Source organism: Salvia splendens, chromosome 11 (genome assembly GCF_004379255.2).
Source record: "Salvia splendens isolate huo1 chromosome 11, SspV2, whole genome shotgun sequence".
NCBI classification, from domain to species: Eukaryota; Viridiplantae; Streptophyta; class Magnoliopsida; order Lamiales; family Lamiaceae; genus Salvia; species Salvia splendens.
In genome coordinates this window covers 20796036-20816612 of record NC_056042.1, presented here as the reverse complement: position 1 = coordinate 20816612, position 20577 = coordinate 20796036, and the positions used below count along the sequence as shown (strand labels likewise).

The window sequence follows — 20577 nt, the reverse complement described above, 5'->3', positions numbered from 1 at the left end:
GAGTCCTACTATAAGGATCGACCTTTCAACACAAGCTGAGAAGGAACCAGAAGAGCAGAAAGACATAGAGACGGAGGAGAAGTTAGATACCGTTGAAGAGATGAAAACGAAAGGGGAAGGCCCCCGATGAAGAAGCAGCCCAGCAACAAGAAGCCACGCTACAGTAAACACGGCATAGTCATTATGAGGTCAGTCAGACTAGTCCAAGAACACCGGAGGGAGCGAAGTGTAGCGAAACGTGCCAGCAAGGCATCAGCCTCCGACAGCGATATATCTTTGGAGGAAGAGGAGTACGCGACAAAACAGCGTCAGAATGATCATCGAGAGTTAGTCCACCCACGGTAGAGAGACTGAGGGGGTACCGGCGCTGGACAGTGGACCTAGATGAGCTGTGGAGGAGATGAAGCTTTTCGACTCGAAGGAGGCTACCCAAAGCTTTCGATAGCAAGGATGAAGGAGAGTAAGCAGGTGAAGAGCGGACAGGTACTTCACATTCCTTCTTTAGATGAGTTAGGTGTCCGCGAGCAGTTTCTATCTTATTTGCACGCGTTAGGATTCGAATGGTTGTTGGAGAATGGGGATCCGAGTGTCCCAGTTAGATTAGCGAAGGAGTTTTCACGACCTTTAGGTTTAAGGTCACCACTGATCTAGATGAGGAATGTATCAGTTTTAGGCTGTTTGGCGGAGAGATACGTATGAGCTTGATTGAGTGGACCGTGCGTCTGGGAATGTGCAGTTTAGAGGAGGCCATAGGGCCTGAGTGGAGAAGTAGAGGAGCGGGGAATTCCCCGCAGACATGTGGAATTTGAGCCCCAGGAAGCCTGGGAGGAACTTACTCACCCTGATGCAGGGCTATTCCAGTCCACTATTTCCCGCTCCGTTCATTTCAACAACCCAATTCTGTGTCTTGTACAGCTTTACCTGGATTTCAATTTATTGAGGCAGTCGAACTCCGCTGTTAGGACATCAATGACGGAGTTATATCTTTTCTGGTGCGCCAAGCAGGGAAGGAAGTTGCATCTGGGTTTTTGGACCGCCTACCAATGCCATCTAATTGCCACCCACCCAGCGAAGAACCTCACTCTCTGCCATGTCTTGGGAGTGTTCGTCAGAAGAAACAACATCATCATCACGGAGGCCGAAGATTTATCCGACCAGATCATGGTGGATCCTCCTGGTCTTTTTGATACACCTTTGTTCGTCCGAACGAACACCGTTTACATGAGGCAGGGCGCACCCCAATTCTACGCAATGGGAGAAGAAGCTATACCGACTAGGAGATCAGCAGCAGTCAGGGAGGAATCAACTCAAGAGCAGCGTCAAGAAAGGATAGAGAAGGTTGTGGACGAGATAGCGGAGGAAAACAGACAGATGAGATCAGAAATGACACGGTTAGCATCAGTAATGGAAGGGATCCTGAAGGAGTCTGCAGGACAGACGACAGAGTCAGAAGCAAGAAGCTTTGGAGACGATTGTTACCAGGCTAGGAGAGGAAAACCACCGGTTGATAACAGAAATGGCCAGGATGGCGTCCGTGATAGACGAGATATTGATGGAGTTAACACAACGAGGCCAAGGGGAAGCTGTTGAACCAAGTGGCCATGGAGGCCGAGCTAATGAACCACGAGTATCAGAGGAGGTATTAACCGAGACAAAAGAAGCAGAGCAGAAACTAGAGGCGAGACAAGAGGACGGAGATGCCGAGGAGTCGGCCGAGCCTGAAGGAAAACAGTCCGAGAATGAGGAGGAGCAACCGCAAGAACCACCTGCACCACAACCTGCCCGCGAAGGAGCAGGAGGAACAAGTGACCACCACTCCACCTGACCAGTTAGTTTCTTTTATTTTCAGTTTTTAGTTTTTCGTATTTTAATTGTGTTTTTTTTAGGTAGTATAATTTCTGTTTGTGCGCAACCCCATTCATAACACTTAGCCTATTATAGTCTAAGTGTGAGAAGTTAAGGTTTGTCTTTTTGGCGCATGTGTTTGTGTTTTTTTTTTCTTTTTTCGTAAGCATGTTGGCTCACACTTAGCCCATTGCATGGCCTAAGTGTGAGGAGTTTTGTATATATGTGTTTTTGTTTGTTGGTTTCTGTTTAGGTTTTCAAACTCTCCCACTTAGCCCATTCCATAGTCTAAGTGTGAGAAGTTTTAGTTTAATATGTTGTTTTTGTCTGTTGTCTATGTGTCCATCATACTGGCCATTACCTTTTCCACTTCACAGCCCTATCTGAGGGCAGACACTTGTGAAGTGGGAGGGAGGGGGGATGCAATGACCAGTATGACGAATGTGTATATGTGTAGTCTGTGTTTGTGCTTGTGTTAGTGTCTTGTTAGGTCTAGTTTTTTTTTCTTTTGTGTGTTGATTGGGCTTAAAACTCAACTGTCTTGAGCTGACGGTGAGGGGAATTGAGGAAATAAGAAACATGATGCTGGAAAATAGAAAACCACCCCCTTAGTACCTCCTAGCCAGGATAGATGATGCGAGTATGAAAGAAAAGTCCATACTTAGAGCCAAACACGAAAGCCCTCTTAAAATGTGAGCTATAAGCTTTAAGTGGAACCACTTTCCACATGTTTAGAAAAGAAAAGAGCGGCTGCTGCCACAAATTGCCTAGGGTGAAGTGACTCGTGTAGCAACACTGAAGGCAGTAGTAGGCACCCCCCCCCAAAAAAAAAAAACCACCTTTAGAATCTTTTCTAACTCTTTATACCCAGATAAATACCCCTAGCCACTGGGACTGTGTGTGTGCAAGGCATAAAGCGAATGAAGCTTACTGGCTAGAAAGGTGTATGTACAAAAAGCAGAATCCAGCTGGACAAGAAAGTTTGAAGAAAATGGCCAGGGAGTCATCCCAGGCCCAAAAAGAAGGTATAAGGGTGGCGAAGCCAATGAGAAAGAAAAAAGAGAGAGAAAAGATGAAGGAAAATGGTCAGAAAAACTTGGCCACAAAAAAATGAAGAAGGCATAAGGGTGGCGAAGCCACAAGAAGCTACTGACCAGTTAGAGATCAAAACCAGAAGCGCCAGCCAAGAAAAGCAACTAACCAGAGGCCCAAATGCACACAGTTCCCCCACATCAAATAAAATAGAAGTTTTTTGAACCTTAGAGCCTTAGGAACATCCACCCAAAACACTACAAACCAATAGCCCGTTACAAGCCTTTAAGCCCTTCAGTAGCTGCACGTGAAATCTTAGTCCGAAGCAATTGTGGTGGAGCACTATGAGAGAACAGTCCTAACATTCCGGAGAGGTATGAGTGACTGAGTGAACCTAGTGTTTGGCCGAAAGTTTGGGCGATCTTGACGAGCGGGGATATACTGACTGGGAGAGAAAGGGGGGGCGGCGGAAGTTCAAGGCTGTCTAAGGCCGGATTGCACCTGATCCCGAGGGGAGGGATGGTTGAAAATATAGCCCAATCTTTGTGTTTAGTCTTTCTGTGTTCGTTTATGTGTTTTCTTTTCTGTGCTTGTTTTTTGTGTTTTGTTTTCTCTTTCCGTTGTAGTCTAGGGTCTAGTTTAGGATTGAGTCGGTCAGGGGAGTAACCAGGCTAGAATTCGACTTATTTCTTTTCGTTTGTTCTTCACGCTTGAGGACAAGCATGTGGTAAGTGTGAGCAGTTTGATAAGTCGTATTCTAGGCCTTGGTTACTGGTCAGTATGATGTGCAAAATTGATTATATCTGCAAAACAGTTGCTCAAAGTGTGCAAGTTAAGTGTTCTAGCCAGTAGGGAAGTTTCGGAATGTTCAGGTGAAAAAGGGCACCAGCATGATCTCATACTGATCAGTATTCGTGCTGAAACGGCTTGAGATGGAGAAGACGGATAGCTGGGACGGATTACCCACAATTGAGGGCAAATAAGTCAAATTGCAATGAGGATTTACCCTAAAATCAAGGGTAAGCCTCCCTATAAAAGGAAGCCAAGAAGGAGAGAGAAGAGATACACATTCACTCATTCACCACCATCTTTAGGTAGAGAGTTCTCTCGGTAATACCAGTCTTTCAGCCGTGTCCCGCTTCTTGCCTCGCCGCAGCCATGATCACCTGACGCCCAGATGTTCCCGGAGTACCAGTCATCCTTATTCCAGCCAGCAAGATCATAGTTTAGGAGTTCCATCGCCCGGAGTGGCAAAACACTTTTATTTCGCTTTCGTAGTTTAATTACTTGCATTTTCCTTACGTGGATCTTTGTTGCTTTTGGATATTTTCTGCTTTGAAGTACTTGTTGAAGATCCGAACGTGTTTATGCTATGAAGTTGTTTTCTGTTCAGTTTACTTCGCCGATCTCTTTCCTTCTGCCCAGTTAGCTTAGATCTAGAGTTTCTGGTCGTTTGAGTATCGAATCGTGTGTTTCCAGTTAGTAGTTTATTTCTTCAAGTTAGCATAATCTGTTTACTCTTATTTCATTGAGGTTTGTGTCATGCAAGGTGCAGTTATGTGTTTCTTGTCTTCTTCCATGCTGATCAGTAGGCGGGATTTCAGTTTCGATGTTTGATTTTCGATTTGGATTTTTGATTGTAGATCTGTGTTCGTGAGTTATTAATCTGTGTTTTATGGTGCTGAATCTGGTTTGTTTTTCTGATTTTAGTTTGTGTTTGTTGAAGAGGATGATGTCCATCTCCAAGTTTGGGACCACTTTTGCTTTTTAGATGCCTTTTGCATTTGTCCTTCACCTTTAGTACACCCTGCAGATCTGTCAGCCTAGTCACCACAACTACCACTTATTCTCTGCTTTTCTGTTTAGCCTTTTATAGAAACCTAGTACTTTCCGCATATTTTCTGTTACACCGCATCCACCATAATTCCACGTACACCACTACATGTCGACCACCATTCACCCTTTCTAGTCAGTAGGACACCATCTTAATTTCCCGTCTAGGTATAGACTCAACCCAAGCGTGGTAGCTAACCAAACCATCCAGAATATCACCACAATAGTTTTAACGCACCATCTCTGTGGGATTCGACCCCTACCTTCACTATACTATCCAGTAGAAGAGGGTTGAGGAATCATTGAAACCAGGGTCTAGGTTAGTTAGGATCTTTATCCTGACCAGTAGGATATATCATTGCTTGAACGACACCTACGCACCCTGCTGCATCTTTCAAAACACGACATTGAGTATCCACTACTTTGACTTACGAAAGGTGCGGGTTTCGTAACCCAACGATCCAGGTACATTGGATAGTGGTGATCATTATCTAGCGGTGCTAGGATTGCTATTATGTTGAAACGTGCGCGAGGAGAGGCTCGTTTGATAACATCCACAAGAGGAGCTCGAAATGAGGTTTTATTATTCGGAACCTAGCTAGTTGGAGTTTGATTACTCTATGAATAATAAATAAGAGTTTCTTGCGAAGTCCACTCTTGCAATTCGAAATATGTTAATTAATTAAGTCTATAGCAAACATTAATTAATAATGGATGTTTCTATCTTAAGCGCGGGAAATAAATCAAATGCATTAATTAAGGAAAGTGGGAATACTTGTAATTTCGGATTTGGAAAGCAGTGCAATATTACATCTGTAGTGGTTGCTCGTAATATTCCAATATAAGCTTATATTAAATTGTGGGTTCAATTAATTAGTAAAAAACTAATTAGGTGAGGCCTGTTCCAAATTCTTCCTTAGATCCCTGACTGGGCCCAATATGTGACTTATATAAATAGGAGAATAAAGGAGACAGAAGATACGCTTTTAATATACAAAATTTTCGTCCCCCTCTGGAAAGAGAGAGCTCGAAATTTGTGCTCCCTCCGTGAGCAGTTTCTGTCTTCCATTATTCGAGTCCTAGTACGTTGGTGAGATTTGCCCACACAAATATCAGTGTATAGTCCGGGACACCAGTCAGAAGATCCAAGATCTTGTATTGAAGATCTTCACATGGAGACGGAGCAAGCCATCATCGATTCTTGATTGAATCTACGGGTAAATTGGCTAATTCCGTAGTAAGCATGCTTTAGGGATTTTATGTGCTAAAGCATGTTTTTAATTCAAGTTATGAGCATGATACATGTGATAATTACGCGAATAGAATTTGTCTAAATAATCTGCTAAATAGATCAATTTTATATGATCGGTAAATATCGCACGCTTTCGCTGCCAACCCCTTCAGTATGCGCTTACATGTGCTGAAGGATAAAAAATTACTAGGGAGGTGGCATGGGTATTATTTTGATGAAGTGCATCACATGAGAAACAGAGAGAAAGATGTTGTGTGGCAAGAAAGTGTTGTTAAAGTCTGATGGAAGAAAAATTCAAAGGGACCGAAAGTTTTAGTTGTGGGTAAAGGTGGCGCACTTAGTGATATAATTAAGATGATTACATTGATCCTTTTGTGCGCATTCGATCCTGGTATATATGTTCGTTTTAGCACATGTGAAATTCTTTCTATGCAAACGATGAAATTGGATCTACTAGATGGGAATGGAAAACTACACACTGATAAAGTCTTCTTGAATGCTATGGATATACTATTGGATGATGGTAAGGAGCTGCCACATAAAGGATTTATCAAGTGCTTGTTTTTCACAGAGACCATTAACATCGGGCTAAACATGGCGGCCAATCCTATTGTCTTCAACACTGTTCAAAAATTTGATGGAGTAAATAAAGGGCGACGTTCAGTTGTTAGGTGTGGGTTTGTGGTGTGTAATTTTAGGTCTTTTTAAATCAGAATAGATATGCACTCAAGTTCACAAAATTATCCCTAATATTACCACTTCACTGCAAGAGTACAGCTTCGTGTGTAGTAATTTAAGGTGTCGATCCACAGGGAAGGTAAGTTTGTTTAACTCCAAATAAATAAAAATAACAAAAAGATGAATGTTTTTGTTTGAAATTTGTTTTCTGAAAATAATGAAAATAAAGTTAAATTCAAATTAACACAAGTGAGACAATTGTTACTCCAAACACTTGTAAACAAGACACGGATTAATCATATGCATCAATTCTATCTCATACGTTTGGGACAATTTAAATAATTAACATGCAAGCACTAAACATGCTAAACATCAACTAGTCAAAGAATAGCTAAACACTTACTCTTTAAACCAAATTCAATAATCCTAAGAAACCTACGGAAGCGCGAGATTCAAAGTACAATTGCAATTAAGATCAAAATCCATTATCAAGTTGTCATCTAAACAATTCCAATTGATAATTATTACCACCACAATCCATCCCAATTCAAGCTAAAGAGGCATTAAATCAAGACTACATAATTAACACTAAAGATGCACCTAAAGTAATAAATTCATTCAATTAAATAAGTAGTAATAACGAACATGAGATAAAAATGAGCATAGAATAAATCACGAAATTAAAATGTCATACTACGTGTTAGGAGTATCACAAGATTCTTACCCTAACATAATTAAACCAAGAACAATGATAAATGGAGATAAAACCCTAGAAACCATGGAGTAAATTTGGAGTGATGATGGCTGGAATTTTCTCCTTTCTCTTCTCTCTTTCTCACGCTGAATTCCTCCAGAACAGTCCCCTCAATTGCTCAAGGAAGTATCTAATTTCTCCTCTCCGTGTGTCTGCTCTCAAAAGTGTCGTCCCCCACTGCTGCCTTTCTCCATCTCTTTTATATCTTTTCTTTTTTCTTCTGCCCAAGTCACGTCTTCTTTCCTCCAAATCCTCAACCACTTTATTTATTATTATTTTTTAATTCATTGCTGCGACCCACATGTATAATTGCTGACCAAAACAAATAAAACTCTAACTTACCCTTTGTACAGTACGTATTTCTCCAACTTACACACATATATCAACTACTAAATAATAATTACTCTAATGATTAATTGACATATGATTTAATATAAAATTAAGAGAAATATTGGAGTAAAATTAACATTATTTGATTTACATCAAATACCCCCCAAACTTAAGTTTGTGCTCGTCCTCGAGCAACATAAGCAATCAAGCACAAAGGTTTTCAAAAAATGGCGAGACTCATGAAATCCCCAAATTCATATCATAAAAACTCTCACAAGTCAAGAGATTACCTAAGCTAACTTCAACATTCTCCTTTGAACATGACCTAGAATGAAAGTATGAACATAAACCAGCTCCTTAAGATCTAGTTATCCAACAAGCAATCCAAGTCCAAGCAATGACTCTAGTGTCTCAATCATCGTTGCTAAATCGTCAAAAGAAGTTCATTCGGCTATTCTCTATTTTAAATCTATAAGGTCTTTCCACAAAACTCAAAAGTAGAACTCATCAACAAAATGTGAATACCTTTGCACCAAATCCAAAAGGTCTTTATTTGTGGTTGTAATGGGGCTTTTGGTTACGGTAGGATATCAAATTTGGTTAGTAGCTCATTCAACCAAAATCAAGAATACTAGCACATCCCATAGGACAACATCTCCCAAAGCTTCATAATAATTAAGCATGAAATTTCCACAGCTCACCACCCCCAAACTTAAGATTTTTCAACATAACAAATCAAGCTACTTTTTTTTCTTTCTTTCGAGCACTAATTTGAGTTTTTTTTTCTTTTTCTCTATGAATAGGCTGCCTCTTTTTTTCTTTCTTTTTCACTTAGCAACTCTGCACTTTATTTCTCAAACATAAATTGGATATCACATAACAAGCATCTAAACTTATGACCTTTTTTCTTGCCACCAACCGCAACTACCCAAAGATGTGCTAGCACCTCAATTTTTGTGACAAGGACTGAAAGAAGGGCTAACAAAAGGATATATCATGTAGGCTAATATAATGACTTCAAATTTTAACAAAGAAATTAGGCTATAAGGCTCAAACTGGCTCGCTAGGAGTTTATTAGGGTCAGGCATGTGATATTTTGGCAATGAGGCTTTTAGTCCTAATGCCTAGATCATTTTTGTGCAACGATATCAACAAAATATATTCAAGTCCTACTCAAATTATGCAAATTAACCATATAGATTTTTAACTCATTTTTCAAAACCAAAAATAGTTCTCTCTCCTTAGCCCAAGAAATCGGACACCAAAGAACACTACTCTTTCCTAAATTAACAAGTAAGACTCTTTGTTCTCCAGAAGCAAGTAAGTGACAACTAAGTTCATATAGCACAAGTTCACAGGAAAAGCTAAGTCCACTTAGTGACTCTCAACAAGTAACAATCCATAGGAAATCATTCTAACATGCACACATAGAATTCAGAATTTCAATCCTCCCCCAAACTTAAATTCTACATTGTCCCCAAGGTAGAAGACAAATATAAGGTAGGTATAAAGATACTCCCTGTCATTGTGAAGCTAATGGGTGGGTGGGTTGGGCGACTCTTTTTTCCAACAGCAGAGATACGACCTCCATCTTCACTCCTACACAAAAAAAACAAAAATAAGAAAAAAAGCTCAATTCAAAATAAATATTGAGGGAAAGAATTGAGCAAACAAACCCCCAATATATGAAAGCAAAAACAAAAGAACAATAAAAGACTTGGGTTGCCTCCCAATCAACGCCTTTTTTATAGTCGTTGGCTCGACCTTCTCCATCCTCAGTCTACACTTTCGGACTCTCTAGTGTGACCACTTCTCTTGCTTCCTTACCACTTTCACCACCTACATAGACCTTCAATCGTTGGCCATTAACATTCCACAAATTATCATTTTCGGGTCTTGAATGTCAACAGCACCATAGGGGTATACCTTGTGCACCACATAGGGACCCCACCATCTTGACTTGGGTTTTCCAGGGAAGAGCTTTAGCCTAGAGTTGTACAAAACACCAACTGTCCTTCATGAAATTGACGAGGCTTAATAGCTGCATCATGTATCTTCTTGGCACGTTCCTTATAGAAAATCAACACTCTCATAAGCGTGTAGCCTAAACTCATCAATCTCATTCATATCGAACATTCTCTTCTCGGCTGCAGCGTCATAGTCTAAGTTGAGCTTTTGCAAAGCCCAATAAGCTTTATGCTCAAGTTCAACCGGCAAGTGACAGGCTTTTCCAAAACCATCTTGTATGGTGAAGTTCCAATTGGAGTCTTGTAAGCCGTACGATATGCCCACAATGCATCATCTAACTTTTCCGCTCAATCTTTGCGAGACGGCTTAACTACCTTCTCCAACACCCTCTTGATCTCAAGATTCGAAACTTCCACTTGGCCACTAGTTTGAGGATGGTATGGGGTAGCAACTTTATGTTGAACACCGTATTTGCCAAGGAGGTTTGCAAAAAGCTTATTGCAAAAATGTGTTCCTCCATCACTGATGATAGCCCGTGGTGTCCCGAAGTGGTTAAAGATATGTTTCTTGATGAACTTCAAGACAACTTTGGCATCATTGGTTGCTGAGGCAACTGCCTCTACCCACTTAGAAACATAATCAACAGCTACAAGAATGTACTGTTGCCCATTAAACTTGGGAATGGTCCCATAAAGTCTATTCCCCACACATCAAAGACTTCTACCTCATGGATGTTGTTCATTGGCATTTCATTCCTCCACGAGATATTGCCTGTTCTTTGGCAACTATCACATCTCTCAACGTTGGCCTTTGCATCCTTCAAGATCGATGGCCAAAAGAATCCGGATTGGAGCACTTTAAATGCAATGCGACGTGCTCCAAAGTGGCCGCCATACGCAGAATCATGGCAAGCGGACAAAATCTGATTGTGTTCATGCTCTCCCACACATCTCCGAATTATTCCATCGCTGCCAATACGAAAGAGGAAAGGATCTTCCCATACATACATGCGGGTGTCACTCAAAAACTTTTTCTTTTAGTTTGAAGAGAGCCCTTCTGGATACCTGTGACAAGGTAATTTGCCAAGCTAGCAACCCACGGCATGTATGTTTCCCGAGTTGTCACTTGCAACACTTGCTCGTCAGGAAATTTCTCATTGATAACTTTTTCTTTTTCCTCTTGCGTCTCTTGTAATCCTTCCAATCTTGAAAGATGGTCGGCTACCACATTTTCAGATCCTTTCTTGTCTTTAATCTCAACATCAAACTCTTGCAATAGTAAGATCCATCTCACCAAACGAGGTTTGGTGTCCCTCTTGTTCATCAAATACTTAATAGCCGAATGGTCTGTGAAGACCACCACCCTCGTGCCTAATAAGTAAGCACGAAACTTCTCAAAAGAAAATATTACTGCTAGCATTTCCTTCTCCGTCACTGTGTAATTTAACTGCGCATCATTGAGTACTTTGCTGGCGTAGTATATAGCGTGAAGGATCTTATCCTTTCTCTGGCCTAACACGGCCCCCACTGCATAGTCAGAAGCGTCACACATCAACTCAAATGGCTTCGACCAGTCTGGTGCGATTATTATGGGTGCTTTGATCAGCTTCTTTTTCAACAGTTCAAATGCCTTAAGGCATGCATCATCAAAGACGAACTTGGCATCCTTCTCAAGTAAGTTGCACAATGGCTTTGCAATCTTTGAAAAGTCTTTAATAAACCTTCTGTAGAATCCCGCATGGCCTAGGAAACTACGGATACCTTTCACGTTCGTTGGGGGTGGCAACTTTTATATCACATCTATCTTGGCCTTATCCATCTCCAACCCCAACTCTGACACTTTGTGTCCTAACACTATGCCCTCTCTTACCATGAATTGGCATTTCTCCCAATTGAGAACGAGATTAGATTCTTCGCATCTTTGCAGAACTCGTCTCAAATTGTCTAAACATTGGTCGAAGGATGACCCAAAGACGAAGAAGTCGTCCATGAATATTTCCATGATATCTTCATTCATGTCACTGAATATCACCATCATACACCGCTGAAATGTTGTCGGTGCATTGCATAGGCCAAATGGCATACGACGGTAAGCATAAGTACCAATTGGGCAAGTGAATGTCGTCTTTTCTTGATCTTCCGGGGCAATCGTGATCTGATTGTAACCTGAGTATCCATCCAAAAAACAATAATGGGAATATCCCACAATTCTGTCAAGCAACTGGTCCATGAATGGCAAAGGGAAGTGATCTTTTCTTGTTTCCTTATTCAATCTCCTATAATCCATGCACACTGTCCATGAATTAACCAATCTTGTTGCCATGACTTCATTCTTCTCATTAAATGTGATGGTTATTCCCCCTTTCTTTGGTACACATTGCACCGGGCTTACCCACTCACTGTCAGATATGGGGTAAATCATCCCAAAATCCAATAGCTTTTTAACTTCTTTCTCAACCACTTCTTGCATGAGTGGGTTCAGTCTCCTTTGCCTATCTCTAACTGGTTAGCCCCTTCTTCTAGCAGAATTTTGTGCATGCATATTGCTGGGCTTATCCCTTTAATGTCGGCTATAGACCATCCTAGAGCTCATTTATGTTTCTTCAATAGTTCTATCAATTTTTCCTCTTCATCAATACCAAGTTCTGCTGAAACTACAACTGGTAAGGTCTCATCTTTCTCCAAGAATGCGTACTTGACATTGTTTGGGAGTGGTTTCAACTCAAGCTTGGGAGGTACTTCAATTGATGGTCTCAAATCTGCAACACATGTGTCAATCACAACTTGTTCCTCTGAGCTCGATTGATCGACTTGTTCTCCATCTATGTCATCGATACTCATCTTGAATGTGGAGCCAAAGTCTCTTTCCAGACTTCCCTTTTCAAACACACTTCCTTCAATTCTAGCAGAATAGCACGACTTATCAAAGATGCATCTGTCTAAGACATCAACTCGAAAACATGCATTTGCATCAGTAGGATGTTTCATCACCTTCTCAACATTGATGGTCAATTGCTCACCATTAATTCTGAATGTAACAGAGTTATCCTTTGCTCCAAGCAATACATCTCTCGTTGCTAGAAATGGTCTACCAAACAGAATTGGCACTTCTTTATCTTCTGGCATGTCAAGCACAATAAAATCAACGGAAATGATGAACTTATCGATTTTAACCAAGACATCTTCAACAATTCCAGTGGGCTTCACTATGGAGTGATCAGCCAATTGTAGAGCGATGTAGATAGGCTCCATTATTTTCTCCAAACCAATGGCACGAGCAGTTTCCAATGCCATCAGTGAGATCCCTGAACCTTAGTCCAATAAACACTTTGTGAAAATCATGTTACCAATTTCACATGGTATGATGCAACCTCCTGGATCTCTTCTCTTCGTCAGCATGATTCCAGATATCAGCTGTGAGCAATTTGTGCTCAATGTCACAATCCCCTCATCCTGAAGTTTCTCCTTGTTCGCCATCATGTCTTTGAAGAACTTGGAGAATCTCGGGAAATTGGTGAAAAGATCCACTAATGAGATGTCTACATTCACCTTTCTAATCACATTCATCATCCACTCAAAACTCTTTTCTTGCCGCACTCGCTTCTTTCTCGTGAATGGATATGGAGGCGGTTGAATGTCGTTAGGAATACTGGACTTGCTCTTCTTAGGTTCTGTCTCATTGACCTTTTTGTCTTTCTCTCCTGTTGTAAGTCTTCCATTTAACTTAGATTCATTGCCTTGTTCCTTGCTGCCGGGTGCAGCCTGTTCATGACCATGTTGGGCATCTTGCACCAACGCGGAACTTCCTTTACATGCCTCGTCCGTCCCCGCGTGCGAGGAATGCAAGCCTAACATCTCATCCGCCCCTGTGTGTGAGATGTCGGAAGTACCTTGGTCGTCCATTAAAGGCATTGAATCCAAATTTCTTCCGTTTCTTAGGGTGACTGCTTTGCAATGTTCATTTCCCTTGGGGATGGGCACTATATCACATGGAATGGTGCAGGGAGTTCTTGTATGAGAAGCTGTAGCAAGCTGCCCTATCTGTGTTTCCAAACTTCTCAACTGTTTTCTCTTTGAAGAAATCATTCTCTTTTTGACTCTTTGACATGAAAGCGAATATCTGTCCCATCTGATCTTCTAGTGAAGGTTTCTTATCAAAACCAGGGGGTAAGGAGTTGTTTCGCCATTGGTTCCAACCATTGTTACTTGACCCAGCTTGATTCCAATTCCCTTGTTGTTGAGGCTTCCAGTTCTGATTATTGTTGTTGAATTGACCTCCTTGGCTAAAACCTTGGCGGTTATTGCCTATGTAATTCACATCTTCGACTGTTTCTTGGGATTGGATCATTTGACATTGATCTGTGTGATGCCCACCTTGGCACAATCCACATTTAACCATTGCAACAACTTGAGGTTGTGGGTTCAGCTGCATGGAAGATACTGCTTTAACCACCGATAACATTTGAGTGCTAATATTAGCTAGTTGTGCTTCAACTGCTGTCATTCTTTCAGATTCTACTGCAGCTCCAAAGGTATTTCCTTTCTTCTCAACCCCTCTCCTTGGATTGTACCAGTTTCTTTGATTATCTGCTAGTTTTTGAAACAAGGTCCTCACTTCCTCATGTGTCTTATTATCAAGATCTCCACCAGTACTTGCATTTATAAGTCCCATGCTTTCATTGTTTAAGCCTTAGTAAAATTTGACAAGATCACAGCTAGGAGCAAGACCATGGCTGGGACACTTTCTCAACATCTCAGTAAACCTTTTCCATGCTTTAGCAAAATATTCATCCTCTTGTTGCCGAAAAGATGTGATGGCATCCCTCAATCTCTCGATCTTCATTGGTGAATTATATTCCAGGAGAAACTTGGATTTCAAATCTTCAAAGGTCGCCACATTGTACCCTAGAAGTGAGTCGTACCACTCTTGTGCTTTTCTCTCAACGAAAAAGGAAAGAGAGCTCTCTTGATATTATCATGTGGCACATTCGCAGGTCTGTGGTTCATGGTCAACTCATAGAATGCATTGAGGTGGCTTATGGGCTCTTCGTCTTCATGGCCATGGAACAAGGTTCCACCATTCACCAAGCTGATGTAGTGAGGTGGGATGCTTATGTTATCCGTAGCATAGGCGAAATTTCCCGGGTGATCAACTCCCGATCTGACAGTATCGCCAAACTTTTCCACAGGAGGAGCATTGTCATTGTTCTCGGCCATCGACTCAGCTTCTGAATCACTGCTACTACTCCCAAAATTTGTCTCAAAAAGTGGATTTTCTCTCACTGGACTCTGATAGTCCTGATGTGTATCAACCACAACTGAATTCTGTCCTCTTCTATGATGTATCAAAAAGAAACCAAGCACAACTCAAATATACCAATTCTACCGAAAGCGAGACTCTCGAGAACTTCGGGGTTAGTCTTAGAAAAATTGTGTGCTTGAATGTGTACTAGCAAACTTAAAATAAAACACAAGGAATTAGAAAGATACTACCACAAATAAAACACTCCTTCGTCTTCGAGTCCAGACGTGGTAGATGGCTATCACGCATAAGAACACGAATTAAGTACCCATAAAATAAAATTAAAAAGATTAAATAAAAATAAAACAGAAAGTTAAACAACCTATATTGCCTTCCCCGGCAACGTCGCCAAAACTTGGTGTGTAATTTTAGGTCTTTTTAAATCAAAATAGATATGCACTCATGTTCACAAAATTATCCCTAATATTACCACTTCACTGCAAGAGTACATCTTCGTATGTAGTAATTTAAGGTGTCGATCCACAGGGGAAGGTAAGTTTGTTTAACTCCAAATAAATAAAAATAACAGAAAAGATGAATTTTTTTTTTTGAAATTTGTTTTCTGAAAAATAATGAAAAATAAAGTTGAATTCAAATTAACACAAGTGAGACAATTGTTACTCCAAACACTTGTAAACAAGACACGGATTAATCCTATGCATTCAATTCTATCTCATACGTTCGGGACAATTTAACATAAATCAACATGCTAGCACTAAACATGCTAAACATCAACTAGTCAAAGAATAGCTAAACACTTACTCTTTAAACCAAATTCAATAATCCTAAGAACCCTACGGAAGCGCGAGATTCAAAGTACAATTGCAATTAAGATCAAAATCCATTATCAAGTTGTCATCTAAACAATTCCAATTGATAATTTATTACCACCACAATCCATCCCAATTCAAGCTAAAGAGGCATTAAATCAAGACTATAGAATTATCACTAAAGATGCACCTAAAGTAATAAATTCATTCAATTAAATAAGTAGTAATAACGAACATGAGATAAAAACGAGCATAGAATAAATCACGAAATTAAAATGTCATACCACGTGTTTGGAGTAATATAAGATTCTTAGCCTAACATATTTAAACCAAGAACAATGATAAATGGAGATCAAACCCTAGAAACCATGGAGTAAATTTGGAGTTGATGATGGCTGGAATGTTCTCCTTTCTCTTCTCTCTTTCTCACGCTGAATTCCTCCAGAACAGTCCCCTCAATTGCTCAATGGAAGTATCTAATTTCTTCTCTCTGTGTGTCTGCTCTCAAAAGTGTCGTCCCCCACTGCTGCCTTTCTCCATCTCTTTTATATCTTTTCTTTTTTCTTCTTGCCCAAGTCACGCCTTCTTTCCTCCAAATCCTCAACCACTTTATTATTTTTTTAATTAATTGCTGGGACCCACATGTATAATTGCTGACCAAAACAAACAAAACTCTAACTTACACTTTGTACAGTATGTATTTCTCCAACTTACGCACATATATCAACTACTAAATAATAATTACTTTAATGATTAATTGACATATGATTTAATATAAAAATTAAGAGAAATATTGGAGTAAAATTAACATTATTTGATTTACATCAGTTTGATCCAGGAGGAGACGCCTCACCAAAGTTTTTGCTTTCATTTCTCGTCATTGCTTCGTGGTTTCCACCTTGAGGACAAGGTGGATTTCAACCGTGAGGGAGTTGATACGATCTCATATCTTAGGAAATTCCAATTATTTAGTTATCTTTTGTTTCACCATATCTTTTCCATATCTCTATTTTCTTATTCAATAAATTAGGGTTATAGTATTCTAGTATTATAAATAGGAGAACTTGTTATCATTTTAATCAATCAATCAATGAATGAAATATTATTTTGAGCCTAATTCTGGCACCCCACATTTTGGTTCTGAAGTCGCTGCCTAACGGGAAGGTCCCGCGCTCAGTCGACCAGATCATATCTCCGCCGACCCTCAATGGCGCCAGATTTTTCCTTATCATCTCCGCCGACACGCACGGCCGCCGGATTCACTTTATCTTGTTATTTTCCATTTAATCGGTTCATTAGGGATTTAGGTCCTTAACATAACTCTAACTCTCTAATTTATTTTTCAGCTCGACTCTACATACTCCCTCCGTTCCGTAGTAGTGGAGTCATCTTGCCATTTTGGTACGTTCCATAGTAGTAGAGTCATTTTCCTTTTTAGTAAAAGTCAACACATTTATTCTCACTTATTTTACTCTCTTTTATTTTATTCTCTTTCATCTCCCTACCTTTTCCATTTCCTACTTTATTCTTTCTTTATTTAACTTATTTAACACAATTTTTTTCTTAATCTCCGTATCGGAAAGAAATGCCTCCACTACCATGGAACGGTGGCAGTAGCAAAGTTTGTGCCACAAGTTTTTGTTCAATCTCAAATTAGAATATATTCAATAACTCCATGCTATAAAAAAAATAAAAAATTTTAAAAAAAATAAAACAAACATGAATATCTCTATAAATAATTTTGTATGTCACAAAATTACCTCCTTATTGCCAAGTTAAATGGCATCATATTTTCCCTAAAAGTTGCAAACATTCCCGATCTCATAATAACAAAGACGCATTGCTACTATAATCAACAAACATTCGGACGCATCGCAACGAATGTGAACCTGAAAATGAAGTTAACGTAGAATGGTCAAATGGGGAAACAAATAGTATAACGAATGAGAAACAATGAGAAGTATCAAACCTCGGAGTGACAATTCTATCGGACTTATTAATAACATTCAAAACGAATCTGAACCTAGAAATAAAATTAAGTAGAATGGTCAAATATGGAAACAAATATAACAACTGAGAAACATGAAGTATCATACCCCAGAATGGCAATTCTAATTTGATTCCAAGATTTGAAGAGATCATTTTCGACAACACAAAAATTTAAACACAGTTTTAGAGTAAATGTCAAAATTGTTAGAGTTTGTATACTATAAATCATCTTTCGAGTGATTAAATACTGTAAAACTCTTTATTTATTTTCCAATGGATGAAACATATTATTTTTTTCATAATGTTATTATGTTTTATATTTAATGGATATTTATTGCATGTTTAAATGTATAAGTAACTTAACAAAGTCTAAGTCTTTGTTTTAATAGACCGGTTATGGGCGTCGTCCACTTTAAGGTAACACGGTCAGTTATGAACAAAGAAAAATAAGAATTTCACAACCCAGATAGGCCTAGAGTACCTATCGTGAAAAGTTGCAATGTCAGTCCGCATATTTCTAAGTCTTACTGAAATAAGATGACATTGGTGTGGTAGAGCACTGAATTGGATCTAACAGCGAGACAAGTCTTTATGCTATCTACTGAAAGACGAGTTCTTGATAAATTATTTATTTCTTAATTAATATACGTTAGCATTGAGCATACGGTATTGATTATGCACTACTTTGACTTACCAAATGGTGAGTGTTTTTCGCAACCCAATAATCCTGGTATATTGGGTAGTGGTGATTAATATCTAGCGGGGCTAGGATTGATATTATATTGAATCGTGTGCGAGGTGAGTCTCATTTGATAACGTCCTCAAGAGGAGCTCGAAACAAGGCTTTATTATTCGGAACCTAGCTAGTTGGAGTTTGATTACTCTATGAATAATAAATAAGCGTTTCTTGCTAAGTCCACTCTTGGAATTAATAAGATGTTAATTAATTAAGTTCATAGCAGACACTAAATATTTAATGGACGTTTCTATCTTAAGCGCGGGAAATGAACACCAAATAATGGAAACCTGGATTACTTATAATTTCGGATTTGGATGGGCAGTGCAGTATTACTTCTGTTGTGGGTGCTCGTAATATTCCAATATAAGCTTATATTAAATTGTGGGTTCAATTTAATTAGTAAAAAGCTATTTGGGGGAGGCAATATCCAAAACCTTCCATAGATCCCTGACTGGGCCCAATATATGAGTTAATATAAATAGGAGAATAAAGGAGACAGAAAACACAATTATTTTCATTAAGAATTTTCGTCCCCCTCTCCTATACTAAGAGGGACGATTTTTTCCCCTTCCGCTCTCCTCCGTGAGATAGAATTTTTGTCTTCTTTATTAAGTCCAAGAATTCTAGTGAGATCAGCCCACACTGATATCAGCGTACAGTCCGGGAACCAGTCAGAAGATCCGTGGTTTAGTAATTAAGATCTTCACGTGGAGAAGGCGCTAGTTATCTTCGATTCTTTGCAGAATTCTCAAGGTAAATTGGCTAATCCATAGATAAGCATGTTTTAGGTTTCAATTATACTTAAAGCATGATTTAATATAAGTTATGAATATGATACATGTAATAATTACGCAAATAGAATTTGTCTAAATAATCTGCTAAATAGATCAAAATTATTATGTAATTGATTTATGTATGTTTCCGCTGCCAACCCCTTCAAAAATTGGTCCTAAACATATGACCAAAATACGAAATTGGTCCAAAATATTATTTTTTTTAAAATTGAGTCCTAAGCAAATGAAATCGTCGTCGAAGTGGTCATTTTTTTATAGTTCCGTTAAAAACTGGCGGTCAACATCCGATTAGTGATATTTTGACCCAATTAGCGTACATAATTCATTTTAAAAAATTAAAATTCGACTTTCTTTTCCTTCTCTCCCATCTCTCTATATTATTTATTTTTAGAATTGTTTATTTTTTATTTTAAATAATTAGTATACTAATTAGGTTAAAATATCACTAATCGGGCATTGACCATTAGTTTTTAATGGAACGGTAAAAAAAGGACTACCCGGCGATGATTTGATTTGTATAGGAATCGATTTTCAAAAAATGAATATTTTGAACCAAATTTGTATTTTGGCCATATGTTTAGTACCAATTTTAACCTTTACTATAATTTTGATTTTCTTCTTTTTCATTAATGTATATTTTTCTGATTTTGAGATTATAACTTATGATTTAAATATATAATATTGTTATCATCTTATTTTTACTTCTGGTTTTACTTTCTTATGCATATAGTAATAATATAAGACAACCACTATTTAAATGCATAACTGGACATCAAGATACATAGTTCATAATAAGAGTTTTTTAACTCGCTACAAATGCATTTTAATTCATAACACAGATTTGAAAACACGGAGTAAATCAAAACATCATTGTTGTGAAGGGTATGGGTTGAGTTCACTATAATTGCATATGTAGTTCAATATCATAATGTTTTAGTTCATTATAAATGCATTTAGTACATAACACTGGATTTAAAAACACGGAGTGAAGTGATAACGCCCTTATAGTCTCGTACATGTTGTCAAAATCCATCTTATCTCATCCTTCCATTGTTTGATTTATTGGCTGAGAGTGCTCTCTAGTTATCTATTAAGATTTAGTTATACATGGATCACTTCACCTTTGTAATTGTACGTAATCGAGTTTAATATGCTGAGTAATAACTTTGAAGTGTTGCAGATCCTCCCCTCACCTTCCACTCCCTCTGTATTAATGTTGATTATGTCCCACATCGATCGTGGAATATATGGTGGTTTGAGTTTGTGTGATATAAACATGGGGTACGATCTAT

At 38.9% G+C, this 20577-nt stretch overlaps 1 protein-coding gene across 1 annotated transcript; it reads right to left on the bottom strand.

The window, feature by feature from the left end:
- Positions 1-12280: 12280 nt before the first annotated feature.
- Positions 12281-13594, bottom strand: LOC121754573. The gene is made up of 2 exons (XM_042149911.1): positions 13063-13594; positions 12281-13002 (listed from the first exon to the last, which is right to left on the bottom strand). Exons 1-2 carry the CDS (start codon positions 13592-13594, stop codon positions 12281-12283), a joined length of 1254 nt encoding a protein of 417 aa, XP_042005845.1.
- Between the last annotated feature and the right edge of the window lie 6983 nt (positions 13595-20577).